This window comes from Stegastes partitus, unplaced genomic scaffold, assembly GCF_000690725.1.
Source record: "Stegastes partitus isolate 25-593 unplaced genomic scaffold, Stegastes_partitus-1.0.2 Scaffold2318, whole genome shotgun sequence".
Classification (NCBI taxonomy): Eukaryota; Metazoa; Chordata; class Actinopteri; family Pomacentridae; genus Stegastes; species Stegastes partitus.
In genome coordinates this window covers 43,051-64,644 of record NW_007580049.1, presented here as the reverse complement: position 1 = coordinate 64,644, position 21,594 = coordinate 43,051, and the positions used below count along the sequence as shown (strand labels likewise).

Genomic DNA, 21,594 nt, shown 5'->3' with positions numbered 1-21,594 from the left:
TCCCCAACAAGGAACCTCTTTGTAGAGCACTTAGATTTTTTTTTGTCCCATGCAGTACATGTGTGTGGAAGCATCTGCTTTCACTGTATTCCTATAAGGGTTTTTTCCTTTAATTCGTCACTCTTCTGTATATAAATGTATACATATACAAAGCTGGAGACAAGTGAGAACGCATCACACTCACTGGTTAATATACTTTAAACTTCATCTTTAAAGTTTAAAAAAAACTAGACTGCAACAGTTGGTTAGTTAAAAATTTGTTACTAACATTTCAAACTAAACATTACTGACATTCATATTCATACAGTGGTCTAACATGTGAATAAGCAGGATGTAATGGAGGTTGAAATTATCTAATTATCCCAGCGGACCCGCCTTTTCGGCTAAGCTAAAGCTTGTGAAAATATCTTTGACTTTTACACATGATTTATTCACCACTAGTGCTGCAACTGAGGCAGTCAAGAAAGAGAAATCAATCAAATTTGCAGGGACTGAATAGTACCTGTTGATGGGTAAAATGTGGAGTATCGTCTCTAAATCGAAGCTTCTTCTCGATGTCATGGAGGAGAAGCTCTTTGCTCTCACGGACGTCTTCGATAGACGGGAGGCGTGGCTTGGGTTGCTTCTTTTGCAACCTGAAGAGGCAGAGAAGCAAAACATGTAGTAGAATTCGTGACAGTTCACAAACCTAATGAGTTGTAGGCTGTGGGAGGAGGCGTACCCTAGTGGAGCTCTCTTGGGCAGGCCCATTGAGTTGGTGGCCTGGCTCGGGGTCAGCGATGGCAGGACGGAGCTGAGGAAGGCTACTGGGTTTTGAATGGGGCTGGGGGTGGAGCTGCTGGAGGTGGGAGAAGAGGCCTGAGGGGGCGACTGGGCTCGTAAGGCGAACACACTGTTCAGGAACGGCGCCGACCCCGGGGTGGGCGAGGACACCAGGGACGGAGGGCTGGTGGGAGACTTGAGCACCCGTGTGGGGAAGATCCTGGGCGGTGGGGAGAAAGGCGGCAGAGTAGGGGAGCTGGCTGCGGAGGAGTTGAGCTCAGCCGCCAGCTCGTGCAGCAGAGGGACCGGTGATTCTGTCGGGGAAGGACTCCGGACCGGAGAGAAGGTCTGAGCTGCTATGAACTCTTTAGGCCGGGCGTAGTTGAAGGTGTGGGAGATGGCGGAGAGATTCATGAGGGAGGCGTGGGTGCTTCTCAGGAGAGGAGCAGGAGATGTGATCTGCTGTAAGGCCGGGGTTGAATCTGTAGGGACTGTGCTGAGCCTTGGTGCAGGAGGAGAGCAAAACTGGGGTGTGGGTGGTGTTCTGGAAAGAGCAGCAGGGGACAGGTTGAGGTGGGAGGCATGGATGGTCTGGGTTACTGGTGCTATGCTGTGTGAAGGAGCTGCGTTGAGCTGTGGGGCAGGAGGAGGGGAGGTCACCAGGGAGGACGTCTTAAGCTGAGGAATCGAAGGAAGGGAGCTCAAAGGTGGAGCAGGAGAGGAGTTGAGAAGAGGTGGAAAGGTGATGTTGACTGCTGGAGCAGAGGTCAGTGAGGGAGCAGGGGGGGCGGTGGTCAGCGGAGGTGCAGAGGGAGGCGCCTGCTGCGGGGTCGTCGCCGTCGTGTTGAGGTATGACTGAAAAGGTGGCACGTGGGGCTCACGGTGCACTCGGGGAGACCACACCGGAGCCTCGTGGGAGCTTTGGACCTCGGGTTGGAGCTGGATCTGGAATGGGGGGTGGGACTGAGGCTGGACGTGGGTTTGGGTCGGAGGGTCGGGGTCCTGTTGCTGCTCCATGAGGACCTGGTTGTGCAGAAGCTGGAGCTGAGCTGGATCCCTGCCGGTCAAGCAAAAGCAAAATGAAGCAAAACTATACATGGTGAGGATGAGAGAGGCTCAGCGCACCGTTCTCATAAAAGCCCAGCAGGAAGGAGCCAAAGTCAGCACGAGGAATACTCTGTCCTTTTAAGGACTACAAACAAGTAGCCTACAAACAACACCGTCCAAGCTCTGCACACACTGAGCTGTACGCCTAAACAGGGTGTTAGCGTTTATTTATCCTCAAAATACTGCAGATTCACTCACAGTAAACTATACAGGGCTGTTAGTTATCTTTGAATTTTAGCCTGCGATGCCATATAAAAAAAAAAAATACCAGCAATCATTAAGCAAGATCATATCAAATTAATTTTATGAAATATTAAGTCAACATAAATGCATAAAAGTGAACTTACAAATAATAAATGCCATCCTTCGTTTTAGAAAGCCGGAAGGTCCACATTTGAAGTCCTCATGCATTCATTTTTGATTCGAAATGATTACAGCTTCTATCTGAGCTCGGGGAGGAGGAACCGCCTACCTCCTCTGCTTTTGTTAACACAGCCCATCACACTCATGTTAATACAGTGCAAAGTTAGGACTCGGTTTTGGTAAGCAATGTACTAAATCTTCATCTGCTAGTACAGTTTTTTTTTTTTTTTTTAACCTGCTGCAAATCAGGGCAAAACAGTCACTTCTTTATTACATAGACTCATCTGCATGTGGTTGTTTTCTCTTTGCTCTACTCACAGTTTGGGTTTAGCCAGCACAGGTGGAGGTTCTTTGTTGAACAACATCTCAGTGATGTCTTCATCAGAGTGACCGGATACATCACTTTGCTCTTCCTCCTCATCCTCAGGCAGTTTGAAGTGCACACGCAGACCCACTCTGGAGCTGGAGCGTGACGCTTTGTGGTTTTTCAGTTTGCCTGACTTTAGGCAGGAGTTGGGTGGAGGGTCAGGCAGGGGCACCACGACGGGGCTCCCATTCTGATGGTTTGAGGTCCTCCTAACTTTGGAGCTCGTGTCAGGCGATATTGCTGCAGGTCTGGACACTTCCTGTTGAGCTAATGTCTCAACTGTAGATGAAGCAATGAAGGGTTTTGGGTATGAGAAAATTGGTCTGACATTCTGTGGTTGTGGAGGTGCTCCACTGGAAGCAGGAGGGTCCTGGTGGAGGTGGAGAGGGTCTAAGTTTGGGGTGCTGGTGCTGCGAGAGTTCAGGCCAGAGCTAGTGGTCAGGCTGGAAGGTTCCAGACTGGGCAGGCTGGTGCGAAGGGGGTCTGGACGCAACATGCTCGAGCTTTGGGGGTCCAGACGGAGGGTGCTGGTGTTTAAAGGGTCCAGTCGTAAGGTGCTGGAGACAAGTGGGTCGAGGCGAATGGTGCTGGAGTGGGGCTTGATGCTGCTGGTTACAGCAAACTCTGGTTGAGGAATTACAGTAGGCACTGATGGGGAAGGCTCTTGGATTCGATTAGGCTCCACCATTGAACTGCTGAAAGGCCTCACGTGGTTGCTGTTGCTGCCATTGCCTGAGGAGAATTAGAAAGATGGACAATCAGTGTAGGAATAGGAATGCCACAGCAGCTGGTTTGTCTAAAAAGTGAACGAGAAGTGTTACCTTTGACCCTCAGTGCAGCGGTGCTAGACACGGTTCCATACTTGTTGTTTGCTGTACAAGTAAACATCCCCGAATCCTCAGGAAAGACCTCAGCAATGACCAAAGTGCATATTTCCTCTAGAGGTGAAGGAGAAAAAGGTATACTCACATAATCAAGTCTGACTCATTCATTTCTTGATCAGCAAAGAGTCTCAGTGCACTAAGGAAAGATGCATGACTCGTTTTTTGAAATGCTCTGCAATGAGGTTTCTTTGTACCACTGGGGCTCACAGTCTATGTGCAGCACCGGCAGTAAGAAGTGATCTGCCATGGTTGTTTGACACAGGATGAGAGACTACCTTATATGGTCCAGAGTCAGGGAAAAGCGGCCCTGGCTTATGTACAGAAGAAGAGCAGAAGCCTCGGCCAACGACTATAAACACTTCAACACAGTAATATGTACACACTGCAGCATCATATGCAGACACGCAGCTGCTTTGGTGCAGTCAACACTTTTTTTGTACAAATGAGGACGTAATGAGATATGTACCTGATTCAGCTGGAGATCTGGGCTCTGAAACAGAAACAAGGACCAAAATTATTATGAAACTGCAATAAAATTAAACACCTGATATTATGGTTAAATATAGTTAGATTTATGAGATTCACTGATCATATGTCAGTCCCCAACCAGTGTTGCAACATGACTCTTATTTCTCTCTCTCTCTCTTTTTTAAAATTTCCTTTAAGAAGTAAATGTTTTATATTTATGCTGCTGTAAGTGCAGAAAGTGCATTAATACGTTGATGCAGAGATTTATGTCATTCATTAAACCCCCAAAACTCATGTCTGTGTATTAAAGTTACATATTTAGAAAGAGTTTTTTTTTTTTCATGAAAATAATCTCTTCATGCTTTCAAATGGCTTAGCTGTAACTCTACACTGTGGCTTGCTTTAGAATATTCTGATATATAAAGTGTCTACCTCATTCTTCACCCATCCCTCCGTCGCCCACTGCAGCTCGAGCACTTCGGCTCACTTGCAAACACTTTGAAACTGCTCTATGCCACACAATGGTAAGTTGTAATATTGGAGTAGTTCAGTCATGCATGTTTGAACATGATTGTCTTTTTAGGTTTGGTAAATATGAAAACCCAAAGACCTGATTGTTTATTTGGTCCTGATGTCTTTAAGTATTTAAAAATCACCATATGGACATGTTAACAGGGTAAAAATAAAACATGATGTTCACTAAAACGGTCTTCAAACTCAAAATATTTTGCAACAGCTTTTTGAGCTCATTAACAAGCACTGGCAATATGAAGACAGTACTAATGTTTTTATTGTGTTGTTGTGTTTTTATTTCCTTGCTGTCCACCAAGCTTCTAAAGAAAGAGTTCCCTGTTAGATGCTATGTGTTCAGTGTGACAGCAGTGGGACGGCAGCCGAGCTTACTTTTCTGCAGGATCCTGAAATCAGGAGAGTCCTCGATGAGTTTTCCGTCTCTGTACCAGTCCACTCCAGGTGAGGGCACCCCTTTCACACGGCACTCTAGCACCACCAGCTGGCCCTCTGATGCAAGGAAGTCCTGCAGGCTCTGGTGGGACGAGAAAAGGCTGAACATCAGTAAACATACAGCAAAGCAAACTGAAGGTCATTTGGAGAATGACTCTACCTTTGTGAACACAGGGGCAGCCATTATTGGTTGGCCGTTTAAACCTTGTGGATAGTTGTGGTTGGAAGTTTGAGTCTGAAGAAGAAGAACCCCACAGAAGACATGTTAATCAAAATGTAAAAAACTAAAATGTGACATTTTTGAGGATAAAGTGTTTGAAGTATTCCACCTCAGGTTGGGGTGTTTGTGCTGGAGCTGACAGAACAGGAAGCACAGTTGAGTTTAACGGCAGTGACGTAGCTATCACTGAGGCTGTCTGCACCGGCTGTGGTGTCGATATGACAGGGACAGGTGCCGACACCTCCAGGGCTTCTGTAACCTCTGTATCACCTGATGAAGTAGAAAACACCTGCACAGGCAACACTGATGTCTCCTCCTGAGCAGGGGGTTCTGTGGATGCCACAGATACTTTAGAGAGCTCAGGGACTGTGAATATCGCAGCAGATGTCCGGACTGGTAGAAGAGGTTCTGGGACTGGGATTTGGTTAGTTGTTGGGGAGACGAGCTCCTCTGCTGGTTCCTCAGCAGCTGCTGCAGGCTGGAAGGAATCTTCCTCTTCTTCAGGGACAGCTTCGTTTGATGATGGAGGTAAAGACGGCGATGACTTTGGTTGTTTTCTCTGCAGCCTTTAAAAAATCACAGAAGGAAAAAGGAAATGATGTCATTTAGTGTTTTAAATGATGGGATCCTTTTTTCTATTGGGTGCTGATAATGATTCTAGGTTATAAACTCACTGGGCTACATGTTCAAAGTGCTGTTCCCCCTCAGAGTCCGAAGAGGAGGCACCTGAAGGATCGAACAAACAAGTGTGCATCGTCCGTCAGTCAGGGATGTTCATATATGAGTCCATAAAAGTGTCAATAAGAAAGAAACGCAAGAACCACCTTCTACATAGATCTCAGCTGACGTGGAGTCGGTGCCATAGAAGTTAGAAGCAAAGCAGGAGTAGCGTCCAGTGTCTTCCTCGAACGCCTCGGCGATGACCAGAGAGTGCAGCTCGCCGTTGGTGACGATCTGGATGTCAGGGCTGTTCTCCAGCTCTTTGCCCTCACAAAACCACCTGTAGTTAGCAGAAACAGCAAACTGCTCAGTTAGCATTGTGAGCTCCTGCTAGCACAACAAATTTCTGTTATTTCCATGAGTTTTGTGTTAATATAAACAGAATATATTGAGCTGTTTGCAGGACAATCATGGTGAGCTTTGATGCAGCTGGACAGGGTCGAACATGTGCTTTCTTCCAAACATACTTGGATTTAAGACTTTTTTTATATATATAACTGAACCCTTCATTTGTTTCTCCATTTATTTATTAAGTTTTTGTTAAATTTGTCACCTGTCAGCAACATGACTTGAGTTTTTTTCTTCATCTGCAAGTAATCTACTTTGAACACTAGAGTTTGCAGAATAAAAACAGGAAGATTCCAAAACCATGTGCTCTTCAAAGAATGGATTAGCGGTCAAGCAGAGGTGAAAAAATAAGCACTATCCTACTTCTTCTTATTAATGGAAACCCATAGTATTGGTCAGCAGCCCCCAAAAAAGTCAGAGATACTCTGATTTAGATATAAAAGTCCAAACTTCATGCAATGCAGCACCTGTTTCTAATACACCTCACACCCTGATGAAGACACGCTGATTCAAAACATGTTAATTGATCCATGTATTGACAAGGAATTTTTTTATTTAATTCATCTCTAAGGATATTTTAAGACTCTTCCACCCATTCATTTCATTTAAAACCCAGTCTTCACACAGTTCTCTTTCCCCCCTCCTCTTCTATTAACCTTCTGACACTGTTTCTATGAGGCTGCTCCCACTACCGTCGTGTGGTATCTTTCCCAGTGCCCTAATACTGCTTCTGGCTCGGTGCCACTCAGTGGAGTTATCCAGGCCAAGAGGAAAACGTTTTGATGAGCAAGCCCTATCCCTTTCCCTGTAAGACAAGAAGCGACAGCAGCCTGTCGTGCCAGTTTAAAGGCCGCTTCAGTGCACTGTTGATGTTGTGAAGATGAGGAGCAGATCTAAAGGCTGTCCAGGTTTTAAAGGTAATAATAGATAGATGCACTTTACTATCTAATTTGTGTTTTCTAAGTTGTTTATCACATGAGAGGAGAAACGTGGAAAGGATGCGATAAAGGTGCCTGCTGCAACTCAAACGAGGTTACATTAGGTCAGCATCAAAAGCCAATAAATATTTGATGCTCTTAAATTAGGAATTACTGTATAAAAAGTCATATTAAAATGTGCTATAACTGGTAGGAAAAACCTCCCACCTGGCTGATATTACACACCTTCTCAGCAACATGTAGTCCCCTGGAGTTGCAGTTGGCAACAGTCTATTTTTTCATTGTAAAACTATAATAGTAGACGTCTAACTTCTTCCCTGTCCTGACCAGCAACATATGCAGCAGCCTCTATGTCAGCGTGCATCTATTTTGAGAAGATGAGGCCTCGATGCTTTATAAAAATCCAGCCAGTAAACAAAGAGGAATGAGGTGATGCATTACTGTCTGGCAAAACATCATCATATAGTCATGAATCTTATCCAGCACGTTCACCAAGATCATCTATGTGACAGTTAAATAAGCAGCCAGTGACACCACTCAGCGCCGTGGCTGAAACTGCCCCAAACTCCAGACGTCACAACCTGGTCGGATATCATCTAAACTTTGGTGTCTCTCGTGCAGCTTCCAGTGAAAACAAAAAGCCACAGCAGAGATCTGTTCCTGATACTCGGACGCAACCCGGGCGACGCTGCAGGAATGCGCTGGCTGAGTTCTGCCCGAGCCGAGCGATGTCATTTCTACTGAGTAAGGGCCTAAATTGAAAGCATGAGTAGTCGAGGAGGTGGCCGGTCGGTGAGCAGCAGACCCTGCTCGCTGCACCTGTCTGGGCTATTTTCCCCTCTAGAGATCAGAACCAGAGAGGAGATTCCCGGTGGAGCCTGGGATCTCTGACTGGCTGACCCAATCTCATACGCACAATGCTAAACATAGACCCAGGACACACACAATGCTTTACCCTGACACACAAGTGACAGCACACGCACCGCCAACTGATGGGAAATATGAACCTGACAACTTTATTTTGACTCAGACACACAGAAGCTGATGTACAAACATCACGTTAAAGTGAATTAATAGTGTTTTGTGTTAGTAAAACTTACAAAAGCATGAACCCAGTGTTAGATTTCAAGTAGGAACCCCTGAAGCAGAGCTCAGATCTTCACACATCTACATTTGTAAGACACTAGTGCCAACAGCTACAGATAAAGATAAAGATACCCAGCGAGCAACAACTGTATAAATCATCTTACCAAAGTCTTCATGCTTCTGTCAAGAGCTCAGTCGGTTCCATTATCAGACGTGACTACAGCTCGCATTGCCTGTCCGGTCTAAAAATGGCCGAGAGCTGCATTCTCCCCGGACAAGTATAAGTTAGTGGCTCAACAATGTTCAGTAGGACTAAGAAGCCCATGCCCCCTATAGCGTGACACCCCGGCTACACTCTTTCAAGTCTCTCTTTGTTGCCAAGGAAGGGAATTGGAAGCCCAACTAAAACACATTTAACAAATCTTAAAAAAACAGGCACAAAGAGGCAGAAGACAAATATTAACACAAAGAATTTAAACTAAAAGCCTCAACTAAATGCAACACAAATGGACAGTCGTCTCGTATTTCAACACATTTTGAATGCAGAATATTTAATAATTAGGATGACTGGTGGTCGACTCAACGACAGAGAGACTCGTGCGATTATCATTTACTGCCCTGACCACACACAAACACACACCTACACAAACACACACTCCACCATTCAGAATCAGCTGTTGGCTTTCATCACATGTCACTTCTGTGTGGATCTGCCAAGAAAACACTGCATCACTCATCCCGACGTACGCTTCATTGTAGTTATTCAGTTAACTTATCGTAGTGGCTCATTTTTTTTACAGCATCAGTCGCACACTTTCTCACAAACACTGCAGGCGTATCAACATGTGACTCATCTTATAACGCTAAATTGATCAATACATATATTTTTCTGAATAAAACAAACTGAAAAAAGATTTTGATCCTGTACATGTGGTTGTTAAAGAATAGAGACAAAGTGATAAATCCAGACTGGGACGTTTTACAGCTGAAAAAAAAATCCTAAATTACCTCAAACATGGTTGATAACATGCAATGTATTGGAAGAACTGTACATTTATGATGATTTAAAATTGTCTGATAAATATATTTGTTTCAATATTTATTTTGTAGAAGTTGAGACAGTTCTGTTAGAGAATTATTTAATCTGTTACATGACTTACATTTAATAAATTCTACTTTAAAGTGCATTTTGTATTATATATAAAATCAAAATACTTTACTACAGGTAAGAGTATATTAGCTAAATGTTCTCATAATTCAGAAACATTATCCCATGAGTGATATATTATTTTATATCATATAATTGCATTGTTTCTACTGAAGTCTTAATTTAATATATGTTTTATTTTTTTAAGTTTTGCTTTTGTATTTAATTGTATATATATACACACACACATATATATTTTATAGCATAAGGTCAACAGGTAAACATATTATCCTAAACTCTTGTTTTCGTCTCCTCTCACCTCTAAATACTCAAGATAAACCAGATGAATTATCCTAAGCTTCCAGTGGGATGCTGCTGCTGCTCACCAGACTTTTTTTTTTTTTTTTGGTCAATGAGACAACTCTGAAAGCAGCCTGGAAGCATGTGGAGAGTTCTTCCTGCAAACTGAGAAATAAACCAATGAGACAACTGAAAGAACTCAGACTGACAGTTTTGGTTTTCTTACCGCACTTCAGGCACAGGCAGTCCTCTTACGATGCAGTCCAACTGGACCTTGCTGCCCTCTGCAACCTCCCTGCTTTTCAGTTTCTGGATGAAGTGAGGCGGCTCACACACAGGCTCCGCGGGGTATGTTGTGTCTGTCAGGGCAAAGCTTTCAGCCTCCTCCTCCGCCTCCTGTGGCACTGAGTCATACTGCTGCTCCTCAGTAATCCTGCAGTCCTGAAACTCCACATGTCCAGTCTCGGGGTCCAGCTGGACCGGCTGGTGGCTGACAGCAGGGCTGGGTCTCTCCTTCTCCACGTCCACAGGCAGGGCGGACCGCTCCCTGTTGTCAGAGCTGAGGGGATAAACCGTCCCATCGTTCTGGCTCTTGTTCTGGACCCTGCTCCTGTGGGTTTTACAGGCTCTCGGTCGCACCCGCTTGGAGCTGTTGGCCTTGAAGAGAGAGGAGAGCTCCTCTATAAAGTCGGCTGCCTTGTTAAGGAACTCCTTCTTGGACTGGGTCTCCACACCGTACGGGGCGTTCCTCGCTGACCTGTTATAGTCTTGGAAGCTTTCGCTGGACTCCCTGCTGTTCCTGATCATGTTGTCCTGCCGTGTGGATGCTTTGTGCATCTTTCTGTCGGGTGTGAATGTGGTGTGTGTTGCTGGCAGTTCTTTAAGTTCAGGGGCTGGCTGAGTGAAGGGCGCAGTGGAGGGGGCAGCGAAGGCAGCAGGAGAGGGGTTAGATAAGGGAACAGAAGAGGGTGCAGAGGAAGGAACTGAGGCTGAGGAGATGCTGGAGGGGGTTATTGGCGTGACAGAGGCCTTGACCTCTGCCCTCTCCTCACGAGGCTCGTGTCCGATGGCCTGGCGGGCCAGATTCACGCTCTTGTCCAGCTCCTCTTGGCTGAGGAAGGCTGACAGGTCGGTGAATTGGGGATCATTGTGGCCCACGGTGTCCTCAGCCTTGCCTTTTAGTGAACCGTAGATCTGAAGGCGTGAGGAGGAAGCGTCTGAGCGGCTCATCTCGCTGTGGCGCTGCTGTGCTCTGGCCTCTGCCAGGTAGCTCTCCCTCAGGAGCTGAGACAGTGACGGCGGCTGGTCGATGGTGTTCTCTTGCATGTTGCTGAAATAAGCACAAGACATTCATTTAAAAGTATATAAATGCAAACAAGTCCACTTATGCTGACAAGAGGCTGTGAAAGAAGTGATGAGTTCTGCACACTGTACATCACTTGTACTTATTTTATTTATGATATTTAGGCCCTCAGACCCTCATCTGTAAAAATTTAATTAGATAAATATCTGAGGATGGAAATGCCAAAATAAAGGGAGTACCAGTGATTAACATCTGTCTCAGTGAATCTTTAGATAGAGCAGACACTGTTATCGGAGATACAGCATTTAGAAAATTAAATACTTGAGGACAAAGAGGTGGCAAACACCGATATTGTAAAGAATAATGTGAATTTATTAAGATCTTGCAAGACAAAGCTGCCGTTAGTCAACTCTCAGCTGTTGAACATCAAAGTTTCCCACAGCAGTCTATTACCATAACTGGCAAAACGTACATTCATCTGCACATACTTCAGACTCTAAACTATTAAACTGAAATTGAAATAACCAGATATTAGTTTCATTTTTCTGATGTTTTAAAGAATAAATGATTTATGGATCAACTGAGAAACTAGCTGTATTCATAGAGTAATGTAAAGTGTGATGTAAACATACAAGGTTCTTAAAGGGAAGACACTGGAGGAGAATACGATAAAATTATTAGAATAAGTATCATCATAAAACAGATGTTTATTTACAAAAACTATAATACAATTATTGTAAACTAGGTGTTCGCCATTTAAATATTTGCTAATTTGCATTAATTTCTTGAACAGAAATCTGAATATTGGATTAAACCAGATTCAAGGTTTTCATGGAAGAGATTCTCCCTTTCCATTTTTTTTATTTTTTGTTTTAAACTCCATTAATCTGAAGTTCTGTATCCTGCCACAAAGACACATTTTCGCTGCATATTTTGGGATAACATTATATAAATAAGGATATGAATGAAGAACAATGAACAATGTTTAGAGTCGGTTTTCTGGCCGTTTAAAAAAAAAAAACCCAACTTGGTCGTCACAACAGGGAGAGCAGCCAAACTAGATCTATTTTAACAACAGAAAATTAATCCTAACAGTGTTTTTGACAATGAAGAGGTTCAAATGAATATCTAGATGCACATGACAGATCACAGATTTAAAATTATGAGGTTGCTGGGTGTCACAAAGACCAGGAACAGATATGAATCAGGAGAAATAACTGCAATCAGCGAGATGTGTGGTACGAGGTCAGCGGTGGCGTCTTGGTGAGTGACTGACATTTGATCAAGTCATAACGCTGTGTTGTATTTCAGCACCGTATAGTTTGCTGTAACATATCAGTGGACGACTCTGAGGCGAACAAGAAGAGCAGTGGTCTAAATGCCTACTTTATGATCTGGATTTTTGCTTTTATGTCGTAGAAAACATATCAAATCGTGCATCAAGTTTTTAAATGTTTATTTCCAAGAAATATTAGATATAAGTGTAGGAAAAAAATTCATCTTGCACGTTGCTCTTTAAAGATATGTAATGCAATATCCATACATTTGTATTGGCAACCACAACTTTCGAATAAAACTTGTAACGAATACATATCACTGGGAAACTTTCCCAGTTCATAACTTACATTAACACAGTCATTGTATTACAAGAAATGTTAAATATGCAAATGTGGTGTTAACCCTTATGGATAAATAGGTCAAATATGGTAGAATAAACTATTAAATGCTTATTTTGAATGTTATTTTTCACTTGCTTGAAAGCAGTTAAATAAATTCAAAGCAGATCTGGTCAATAAGACTCACATTAATATTAACCCTAACGTTATGTTAAAACAATTCCTCAGCACAAACACAGCCCATGACTACAGCCCGCCGTTAAAAGCAGGGGATATGGGGTTAAAATAGCTTTTTATTTTAGCCTAAATTCAGCCTTCCTCAAGCCTCAACAGGGTATCAGGTTCATGCGCCGACACCAGATCTGATGGGACACAAGCGGGCTTTTTTCCCCCCAATGTCCACCTCATACCAACATTTTAGTGACGTTTAAACTTTGCACAACTTTTTGACACCAGGCATGAGCAAGTTATTGAATACAGACACGAGATAGGGTACACATATGCTACTGACACTCAAATCAGTGCAATTAAGAGACACGGCAATGCCCTTCCAACAGACCTGACGCTGCAGCTGTTGTGTACATTAATCCTTTGCAAACAGGCTCCAAGCCCACCAAGTCATATCTAATAATAGCCAGGGGTCAGTTTACATGAAGAAAATCAACACAAAAAAAAAGCAATGCTGCTCATCCTGTGGGCCTCATTTTGATCAGTCACAACACACATTAATCAAATTACACAAACACAACTATAATTATCATAAATGGGACACTGATGACTGAGATAACCCGGTCGCAGCCCACACACTCGAACGGCCCCTTCACACATCCAGGCAGGTTAACATAATTCAATTAAATAGGAGCATAACAGTCAAGCAGAAATAGAGCCGAGCTTGTCTGAGGCTCAATGTCAGAGATTTTCTGAGGCTATACACAGCATATGAGGCTGATGCCACAACACAGTCAATGGGACACTGTGAACAATTAAATTAGGGGGGGTGGCGTGTTTTACCTTTAGAATAAACCCAGCTGGCCCCCGTGGAGGGCTGGTAAATCCTCAAGAGTGCACCTGTGCTGAAAGAGGGAGATTCCAGTCTTCCGGTTGCTGCCACCGGGGGAAGATGTCGAACACAGGCAGCTGCCCAGCCTTCCCGGGGTTTTCTCGTGCAGAGTTAACCTTGAAGTTTACAGGAAAATGTGCAGCCGAGTAGCTACGGCAACCTGTCACCAGTAAAAGTAGTAACATTTGTCAGCGCAGTGGTCGCAGGTTATTTTGGGGAGGCCTGGCCCATGTGTCTGGGTGGCGTCCCACCTCATTGGCCAGGGGGGGCGTGCTGTAAAGGGATTCCTCCTCCAGTGGTCCATCAGAGACCTCCGTCCAACAGAATTAGAAGCCCCTTGTGGAACTTCTCTCACACACACCGTCAACGCTGCAGGTGAACACCGTCAATCAATTTCAGCACACAAACCGAGGCAGGAGAACATCCGTCATTAGTGTGACAATCACTTGGATCCAAGGGTTTCATTGGTTTCAGGTAAAAAAGATACCTCTGAAACAGATTTCTGAAACAGTTCTTTGAGGCAAGTGGAATTTTATTCACAGTAGTCATAACGTGGATATAGAATGTTAAAGAAAACGTGATAGAAGTAACTTAGAACATCCAGTGTTTGGCATCAGCACTGATTCAGATTTCCCTCTGCTGTATCAGTTTGTTTTTCTGTAATGCCTACTTATTGATGAGATCAAGACCCAATTAAATCTTGAATAACGAAAAACAGAATCACCTCTGTGCCCTGTGTCCCATGAGTCATAAAATTAGTTTATTAGACAGATGATAACCATGTTTGAAACAAAAAGCAAGCCTGAGCATCTAATCACACTTAAAACAGTGTAAGACCTTGTATCAAATACTTCTATTTCAAGTGAATCCTTAAAAAAGAAAAAGGAAAAAAAAAAAGCATCTATGACGATAGCTAATGTACATGGAGCGCTACGCAGAGAAAAAAACAAACTATTTACATCATGAACAGGCTATACATGTTAGGAACATTTAATGCACAAGTGTGCCAGACCTAAACATATTTGCATATCATTTGTTTTGTTAAATCAATGAAGCATCAGGTTAAGGGACAATTCAGGCAAGCTGAAGAAAAATGAGGAAATCATCAAATACTGTTGTGTAGTTCTGTAAGCTTCCTGACACTCAGTGAAACATCAAATAGGTTACAGTATATGACAGCAGTGAGAGCAGCCCTGTGCAAAACCCCTTTAATGATCAAAATGATTCCAAAGTGTATCATCTCCTAACATGACACCACGAACAGCGCGTTATTTTGACAATCTACCTCTGAAAAACAGACAGGCAGGTGTTTTTAGACTTGGCACAGGAGTTATTAATAGAAATCAGAGTTTCTGTCACAGCTCAGACAATATGGAGGACAGTTCATAACATCAACTTTGACGGATAGCCTTCAAGAAAAAAGGAAATCTTTCCTGATCTTTGGCACTAAATTGCAAGAATAAATTTAAAAATGAAAGAAAGCCAAAGAAGCCTGCCAAGAATGTCACCTGACTTGAATCTCATAGAACATCTTTGGGGTATTTGAAGAGAACGGTAGAACAATGCAACCCCTCCAGCAAAGAGCTGGAAATCCGTGCTAGACTGGCCTCTTCCATGCAGAGGAGGACTGAGTCTGTCGTCAAATATGACGGTGGACATAAGAACTAGGGAAAAAATTAAAGATCTGATTCTTAGTGACTTTTGTTTCTTACAGTGGGTCAGTGTGTTTAATATAAAAAAAAACAACCACTTTTTTTTTTTTCAAATACCCCACAGTTCAACAATTAATGCACTTACTACAAGACAATAACATTTTGAATCATCTGACATTTAAGGGAGATTGCAAAGGGCTGCACTGACTTCTGCTGTATTTAAAGGAAGAATCTGACTCCAGCCTAATAAACACGCAGGTAAACCAAAGCTCAAAAGTTGTTAGTATTAAAAAATTAGATGGCTCAGTGACTTGGATAGCACGTCAGCTTGAATCCAATGCCTTATATATAAAGGAGACACAAAAAGTACTGCAATCCTCTTTGGCGTAACTGGAAAATACAATCTGGTTTACCAATGCAGTAAAGGCAACATGAGGAAGAGAATCATAGTTGAGGTCAATGACTTAAGTTCCAACTTCTTTCCTCATGATATGTGTTGACTGTAGCCACTGGGTTACACACACACAGTGGGGGAAACCAAAGGATTGTGGTATTAACACGTGGACAGTATTATTAGCAGCAATAGAAAGTCTTGATTAGCCCCGTCTATAAAAACAACACAAGACACTTCCATGTTAAAGGTTAGGAATGAAATACCCATTGTCAAACTATCCCTTTGTCAGGGTATCCCATCGAACAGACACCACGAAGGCACTCTTCAAACGAGCAGAACATGAGGAAATCCATCCCAGCGCGCACACTTACTGAAGCTAGACGCATCATAATCACAGGGGGGGAAGCACCATAATGGAAGTCTGTGTGCTTTTTATCAGTGCAGTAAGAGTAAGTTTCCGCTCAACATCATGTTCTCCTTTGTTGTTCACAGTGTTTTGTGACCTTGAGTCGAGAGAAATGAAACTGACACATTGTTAGCATTGTACCTAGTTCAGTGAGACCACTTGTGATAAAGACGTAGGAGGCACAGTAATAGTTGTGCAACAGATCTGGTGGAGATGGCGCTGCTATCAGGAGTCCTCGCTGGCTCGTTTTCGAGACTGGTCACCTCTGGAAACAGAGCACAGTGACATTTAGGTTGTAGGGTCGCTGTTGTGACACTGTGTAGGATATTCAGCCCCTTTCACAGATAACGGTTAAGCGTTACAGGTGTTGCACAAGACACCTACTTTAATGAGAATTTAAATCATGTATGGTTTTTCATTTTTTATAGGTCCCTGAATACACCTCGTATTTACGTAGACTGTGACTAGTCTCTATGTTAAACCAAAGAAAACTGACCGTGGGAATCCGTTCATGGAGAGCTCCATCTGTAGCTTCTGGTCATGTGCAGCGTAGTCCGACAGCAGAGACTCCACAGCAGGAGGGTTGATTTGAGGAATAAACCCAGAGAAGAGAGCAGGAGCGAGCTGGGCCCACTCTGAACGAGGAAACCAGAAATCAGTGAATCAGAACAACATGAAATAGATCATTATGTTTCTTTATTATCTGTCTTTCTGAAGTATAGGTCACCTGGTCGTAGGCTGTAGAGGCCCTTAACCACGCTGGCCATTGTTGATGGCTGCACTTGAAAGGGCATGGAGTGGGCTTTGATGAGAAGAGCTGCAAAGAACAAGTGATTCAGAAATCATTGGTGATAGCTACGAATTAAATCTTCACTGTGTGAATGCAGTCACTCTTCAGCAACACATCCTCTGCTTTCCAGAGTGGAAGATGGCTTCACAATGGACTAAACTGTCAACCTGTGATTTGGCAAAAGGAAGCAATTTTTTTTGACACAAGTGGAGGTGACAGCTTTGTTGCACAGTTATATCAAGCAGAGTACTAATTTCCCCGCAAGGTTCAGCTTTGTCAAACACATCTTTTCCCTGCTGTGCAAGACAACATGCAGATACGACAGATTAATACATTCCTCCAAGACCAGAGGCCTGTACGACCAAACATACACACATCTTTTCATTATACTGCTGAACATAACCTAAGCACTTAAGTCAGGCTAAGCAGACGTGGACAGGAGGCACCTATTTATCAGAGAAGTAAAAGATATAATCCTAAACCAATATAAGGAGTTTTAAAACATAATACAGGGTAAAAGCTATACAGCTGCTGAAGCCAAAAGCAGGAAGGCAAGCTGGTAAAACACTGCAGACTCTGTGAATGCACAGGTGTAGCAAAGTCTGTGTCCCATTGAGTTTCTCTGATGTAAGTTTTTTTTTTTAAATATATAAGATTCTGGATTCAGTTTATTTATTATCGTGCAGCACAAGATTTACTAAAGAAATTATATACAGAGTCCCTTTATGCTAATCACAAAAAAGACTAATTATTAAAAGAATAGATAGTCAAGTAATTAAAATGAAGGCAGGGGACACCAGGCCGCCAGTCTATCGCAGGCTGCACTTAAGGAGACAACCGAGCACACTCACATTTACACAGTTTAGAATCACCAATTAACCTCAGCATGTTTTCGAACTGTGGGAGGAATCCAGAGAACTTAGACTGCACAGGGAGGACGTGCAAACTCCACGCAGAAAGATCCCAGGCGTCCTAACCGAGACGCGAACCGGGGATCTTCTAGCTGTGAGGCGACAGTGCTAACCACCGAGCCACCTTGCAGCCCCCAGTAACTAGATGTACTGGGGGCTGCACTAATTTTATAGGCTCAACAAGTTGGCAATAAGGCTTTAGTGTTTTCAGCAGTTTGTGTTTTCTCTACTAAGGTATAGAACACAATGAAATATCTGTAAACTTGCTTGCAGCTCTTAAAACTCCTATCTTGCCCTCTCACTATCTGCACACCGAGCTTTGCAGGATCTTTCAGGAATGGTGACGCGATTTTCCAAGAGCATTAATTTGTCATCAGAAGATGTTTTAATACATGCTGATCTGTGATCGGGCTACAAGGTGGAGCAGTGGTTAGCATCGTTGCCTCGCAGCAAGAAGGTCGCCGATTCGCGTCCCGGTGAGGACACCTAGGATATTTCTACGTGGATTTGCGGGTTCTCTCTGGGTTCTCCAGCTTCCTCCCACAAGTCCAAAAACATGTTGAGGTTAAGTGGTGATTCTAAATTGTCCGTAGGTGTGAATGTGAGTGTGCTTGGTTGTCTATCTCTAAGTGTAGCCCTGTGATAGACTGGTGACCTGTCCCTTGCCTTCGCCCTAAGTCAGCTGGGATAGACTCCAGCCCCCCTGCGACCCTAATGAGGATTGAGCGGTGTATAGATAATGGATGGATGGATGATCTGTTATCTGGAGCAGGTAAGGTGTTCAGCATAACTGAGTATGATGATGCATCCTGGTAAGAATTGGACGTCTCAGTACAGAAAATAGCCCGAAGCTAAAGAGCTCAAATGTGGACCCTATACAAGCCACTTTGCAGTCGTAGCTCCTCAACTGAACCTGTCTGGCTGTTCCAGCCTCAAGGCTTAAATGTAAAGGTGCCTCCATTTTTGTAGGTGACTGCCACAAAGGCCTCTCAGCTTCAGAATGAGCCACCTGAGGATTTAAGACTCACATAATGACTGAATTCCTTTAAATCACTTTTTAAACTTTTTTTTTATAGACATGCTATATGTGATGTCATCCTTTTATTTCTGGTTTCCTTTTATTAATGTTTTTCTTTTTTTTTTTTTTTTTTTTTAAATATATTTTTTTTGGCTTTTGCCTTTATTTAGAATAGTAGAGGGAGACAGGAAAGGGGGGAGAAGAATGGGGACAGACCTGCAGCAAAGTGTCGTGAGCAGGATTTGAACTCACAACCGCTGCATCGGGGAACTACAGCCCCTGTTCATGGGCCACCCGCTCTACCAGGTGAGCTATAGGGGGGCCCTTATTAATGTTTTTCTATATTTTAGGACAGCACGGTGGAGCGGTGGTTAGCATTGTCGCCTCAGAGCTAGAAGGTCTTTGGTTCAAATCTTGGCCTGAGGTCTCTCTGTGTGGAGTTTGCATGTTCTCCCTGTGCAGCATGGGTTCTCTGGGTGCTCCGGTTTCCTCCCACAGTCCAAAGACATGCTGAGGTTAATTGGGGATTCTTAATTTGTCTGGAGGTGTAAGTGTGAGCGTGCTTGGTTGTGTGTCTCTGTGTTGCCCAGTGATGGACTGGTGACCTGTCTTCGCCCTAAGTCAGCACGGATATGCTGGATGGATGGATGAATTCTGAGTTTTGCATTTTTTTGCCTAACTGTCCAGCTTTCTGTTGTTGTTTTCCTTCTATCTATCCTGCTTCTCAGCTTTTAGAGGTGCTCTACAAATTAATTTACTTTAGCTATTACATCAGATCTCAAAAAGAAATACACTCACGCATCAGTGTGTTCACGTGTTTTTCTGCGACGTGATCGGCGAACAGCTTCATCAGATCCTCTCTTAGATCTCTGTTCAGTTTTGATTCAATGTAGAACTTGTTCTGCAAAGATTAAAAAGGGAAGTAAAAGAGAAGCATTGAATATAGGTGACAACAAAACACAAAGCTATACTTGGTTGCATGGAATGTGCTAACAATATAATGTGATAGTCCAATTTCTAGTGTCTTTACAACAGATATTTGACAAACAACGACAAATGATGCCTACCAAGTACATAAATACAGGAACTATACATTGAAGAGAAGCTGTGTATTGCGTCAGAGCAACGTTGAAGTTCTCAATGAAGTTCTCGGGTGGGCTGACCTGCAAAAAACAACAAAAGTGTTAGTGATATAGTGTCTGTATATACTGTATATGATAACTTCCATGTCTTTGGCGCCGCTTACTTGTAGATGGGTGGAAACCTGCTGCAGGTGACTGGTTATTTTTGATGTCAGATCACTGTAGAGCAGCTCCGAGTGCTGCTGACAAACACACTTGTAGATGTAACTAGGAAACAAATCGGAATAGAAACTCAGAGTCGTGAAGAAACCCAGCATTTTGAGTTATACACAATTATGGATGTAGATATCTTTTGATCGTTGACAGGTGGAGGGTATGGAGGTCCTGCCCCAACAAAGTATGAGCACCAAACACTTCATTTTCTGCTTTCTGATGCATTTTCATGCACCAATTTGTGTCTTTTCTGCATCGAGTCACCTGATAGCACTATAAAATATAATATAATATAATGCAGTGAGGAATCTAGTCCTACTTTACAGCTGCCAGTGATGCACATGACAACTTTATGGGGCTCCTCAAGGCAGCAGAATTCACATACTGTCGTAGCCCAGTTCAGGTGTGTTTACCTGTATATCTGTGCATAGGAAACAGAGATGTGGTCTGTGGGGTTCTGGATCAGCAGACGGTCAATGGCCTTCTCCAGGTTTGGCCAGTGGTTTTTCCTGTAGTCTTCGACAGCCATTGCATTCAGAACTAACAGAGAAGAGGAGAGCTGGTCAGAAATAAGGTTCATCAGGCTGAACGCTGTGACATGCTGCCAGGAGCATCCCTCTCTACACACTGTAGTAAAACACCCAGAGGCCGAGCTGCTGGCTGACTACAGGCCCTGCTATCAACTCAACTTACGGAACTTGGAAGTAGAATCGAGGGAGAATTTTCCCTCTGCAGCGGCTGGAGGAGCTGCACAGTCCGTCTCACTGACTTCGCTGCTCTCGCTGCCGGTATCCGAGTCCATGAACTTTGACCCTCCGGTGCCACCGGGCCACAGTTTCCCCTGCCGACTCCCAGCTTCTCCTCCCGGCACCGTCGCACAGACGGGCTGCGGGACCGTCGTTACATCCGACAGCTGGCTGCTAAGATACGTGCGGACTTTACTGCTGCCGCTCGCACAGTAGTTGTGGTTGTGGTCGTCTTTTATGTCCAAACTGTCGTCCTCCATGGCCTCCATCTTCACAAGCGGTCCTGAGCGCCGAGATAGACAAACATTTCAGATAAAGGATAAAGAACAAAAACTGTCAGGCGTCTTCGGCGGTGTCCATCTCGCTTTTTTGCTGTTGTTAACGGAATTTTTTACGACATGTCGTATCACAGGACACCACAGGGAAAACTGGGAAATGTAGTTTCATGGAGGATGGCTAAATAAAGTTGCCATGCCGCATTTACGTGGACCATATTCGACTGGACAGTGTTGTGTTGAACCCACTAAAGCTAAACATGAACGAACCGAGTGTTATTAAATTTGATTAGCTTAATATTACACCGAAGCATTAAGTAGAACCCTTACTACGCATGCGCAAATAGACGCTTGGCGAGAGTATTGTAATCCCCAATCCTGCCAACTAACGTCAATATATTGTAAAATATTGCTGTTTCACACATTTTCTCATCGTATAAAATTAGGACATTCGA

At 43.6% G+C, this 21,594-nt stretch overlaps 2 protein-coding genes across 2 annotated transcripts; both read right to left on the bottom strand.

Annotated features, from left to right (window-relative positions):
- Positions 1-502: 502 nt before the first annotated feature.
- Positions 503-13,833, bottom strand: mypn (myopalladin; the record flags this gene model as incomplete). The annotated part of the gene is made up of 12 exons (XM_008304781.1): positions 13,604-13,833; positions 9,900-11,003; positions 5,959-6,134; positions 5,809-5,860; positions 5,244-5,700; positions 5,075-5,149; positions 4,855-4,996; positions 3,950-3,973; positions 3,421-3,537; positions 2,551-3,331; positions 722-1,819; positions 503-635 (listed from the first exon to the last, which is right to left on the bottom strand). Coding segments are annotated over exons 2-12 (4,155 nt in total), but the record flags the coding sequence as incomplete, so codon positions are not given.
- Positions 13,834-14,166: 333 nt separating this feature from the next.
- Positions 14,167-21,238, bottom strand: cacul1 (CDK2 associated cullin domain 1). The gene is made up of 8 exons (XM_008304780.1): positions 20,812-21,238; positions 20,532-20,658; positions 20,070-20,172; positions 19,891-19,986; positions 19,622-19,724; positions 16,832-16,921; positions 16,601-16,739; positions 14,167-16,369 (listed from the first exon to the last, which is right to left on the bottom strand). Exons 1-8 carry the CDS (start codon positions 21,131-21,133, stop codon positions 16,330-16,332), a joined length of 1,020 nt encoding a protein of 339 aa, XP_008303002.1. The 5' UTR covers positions 21,134-21,238; the 3' UTR covers positions 14,167-16,329.
- Positions 21,239-21,594: the final 356 nt, after the last annotated feature.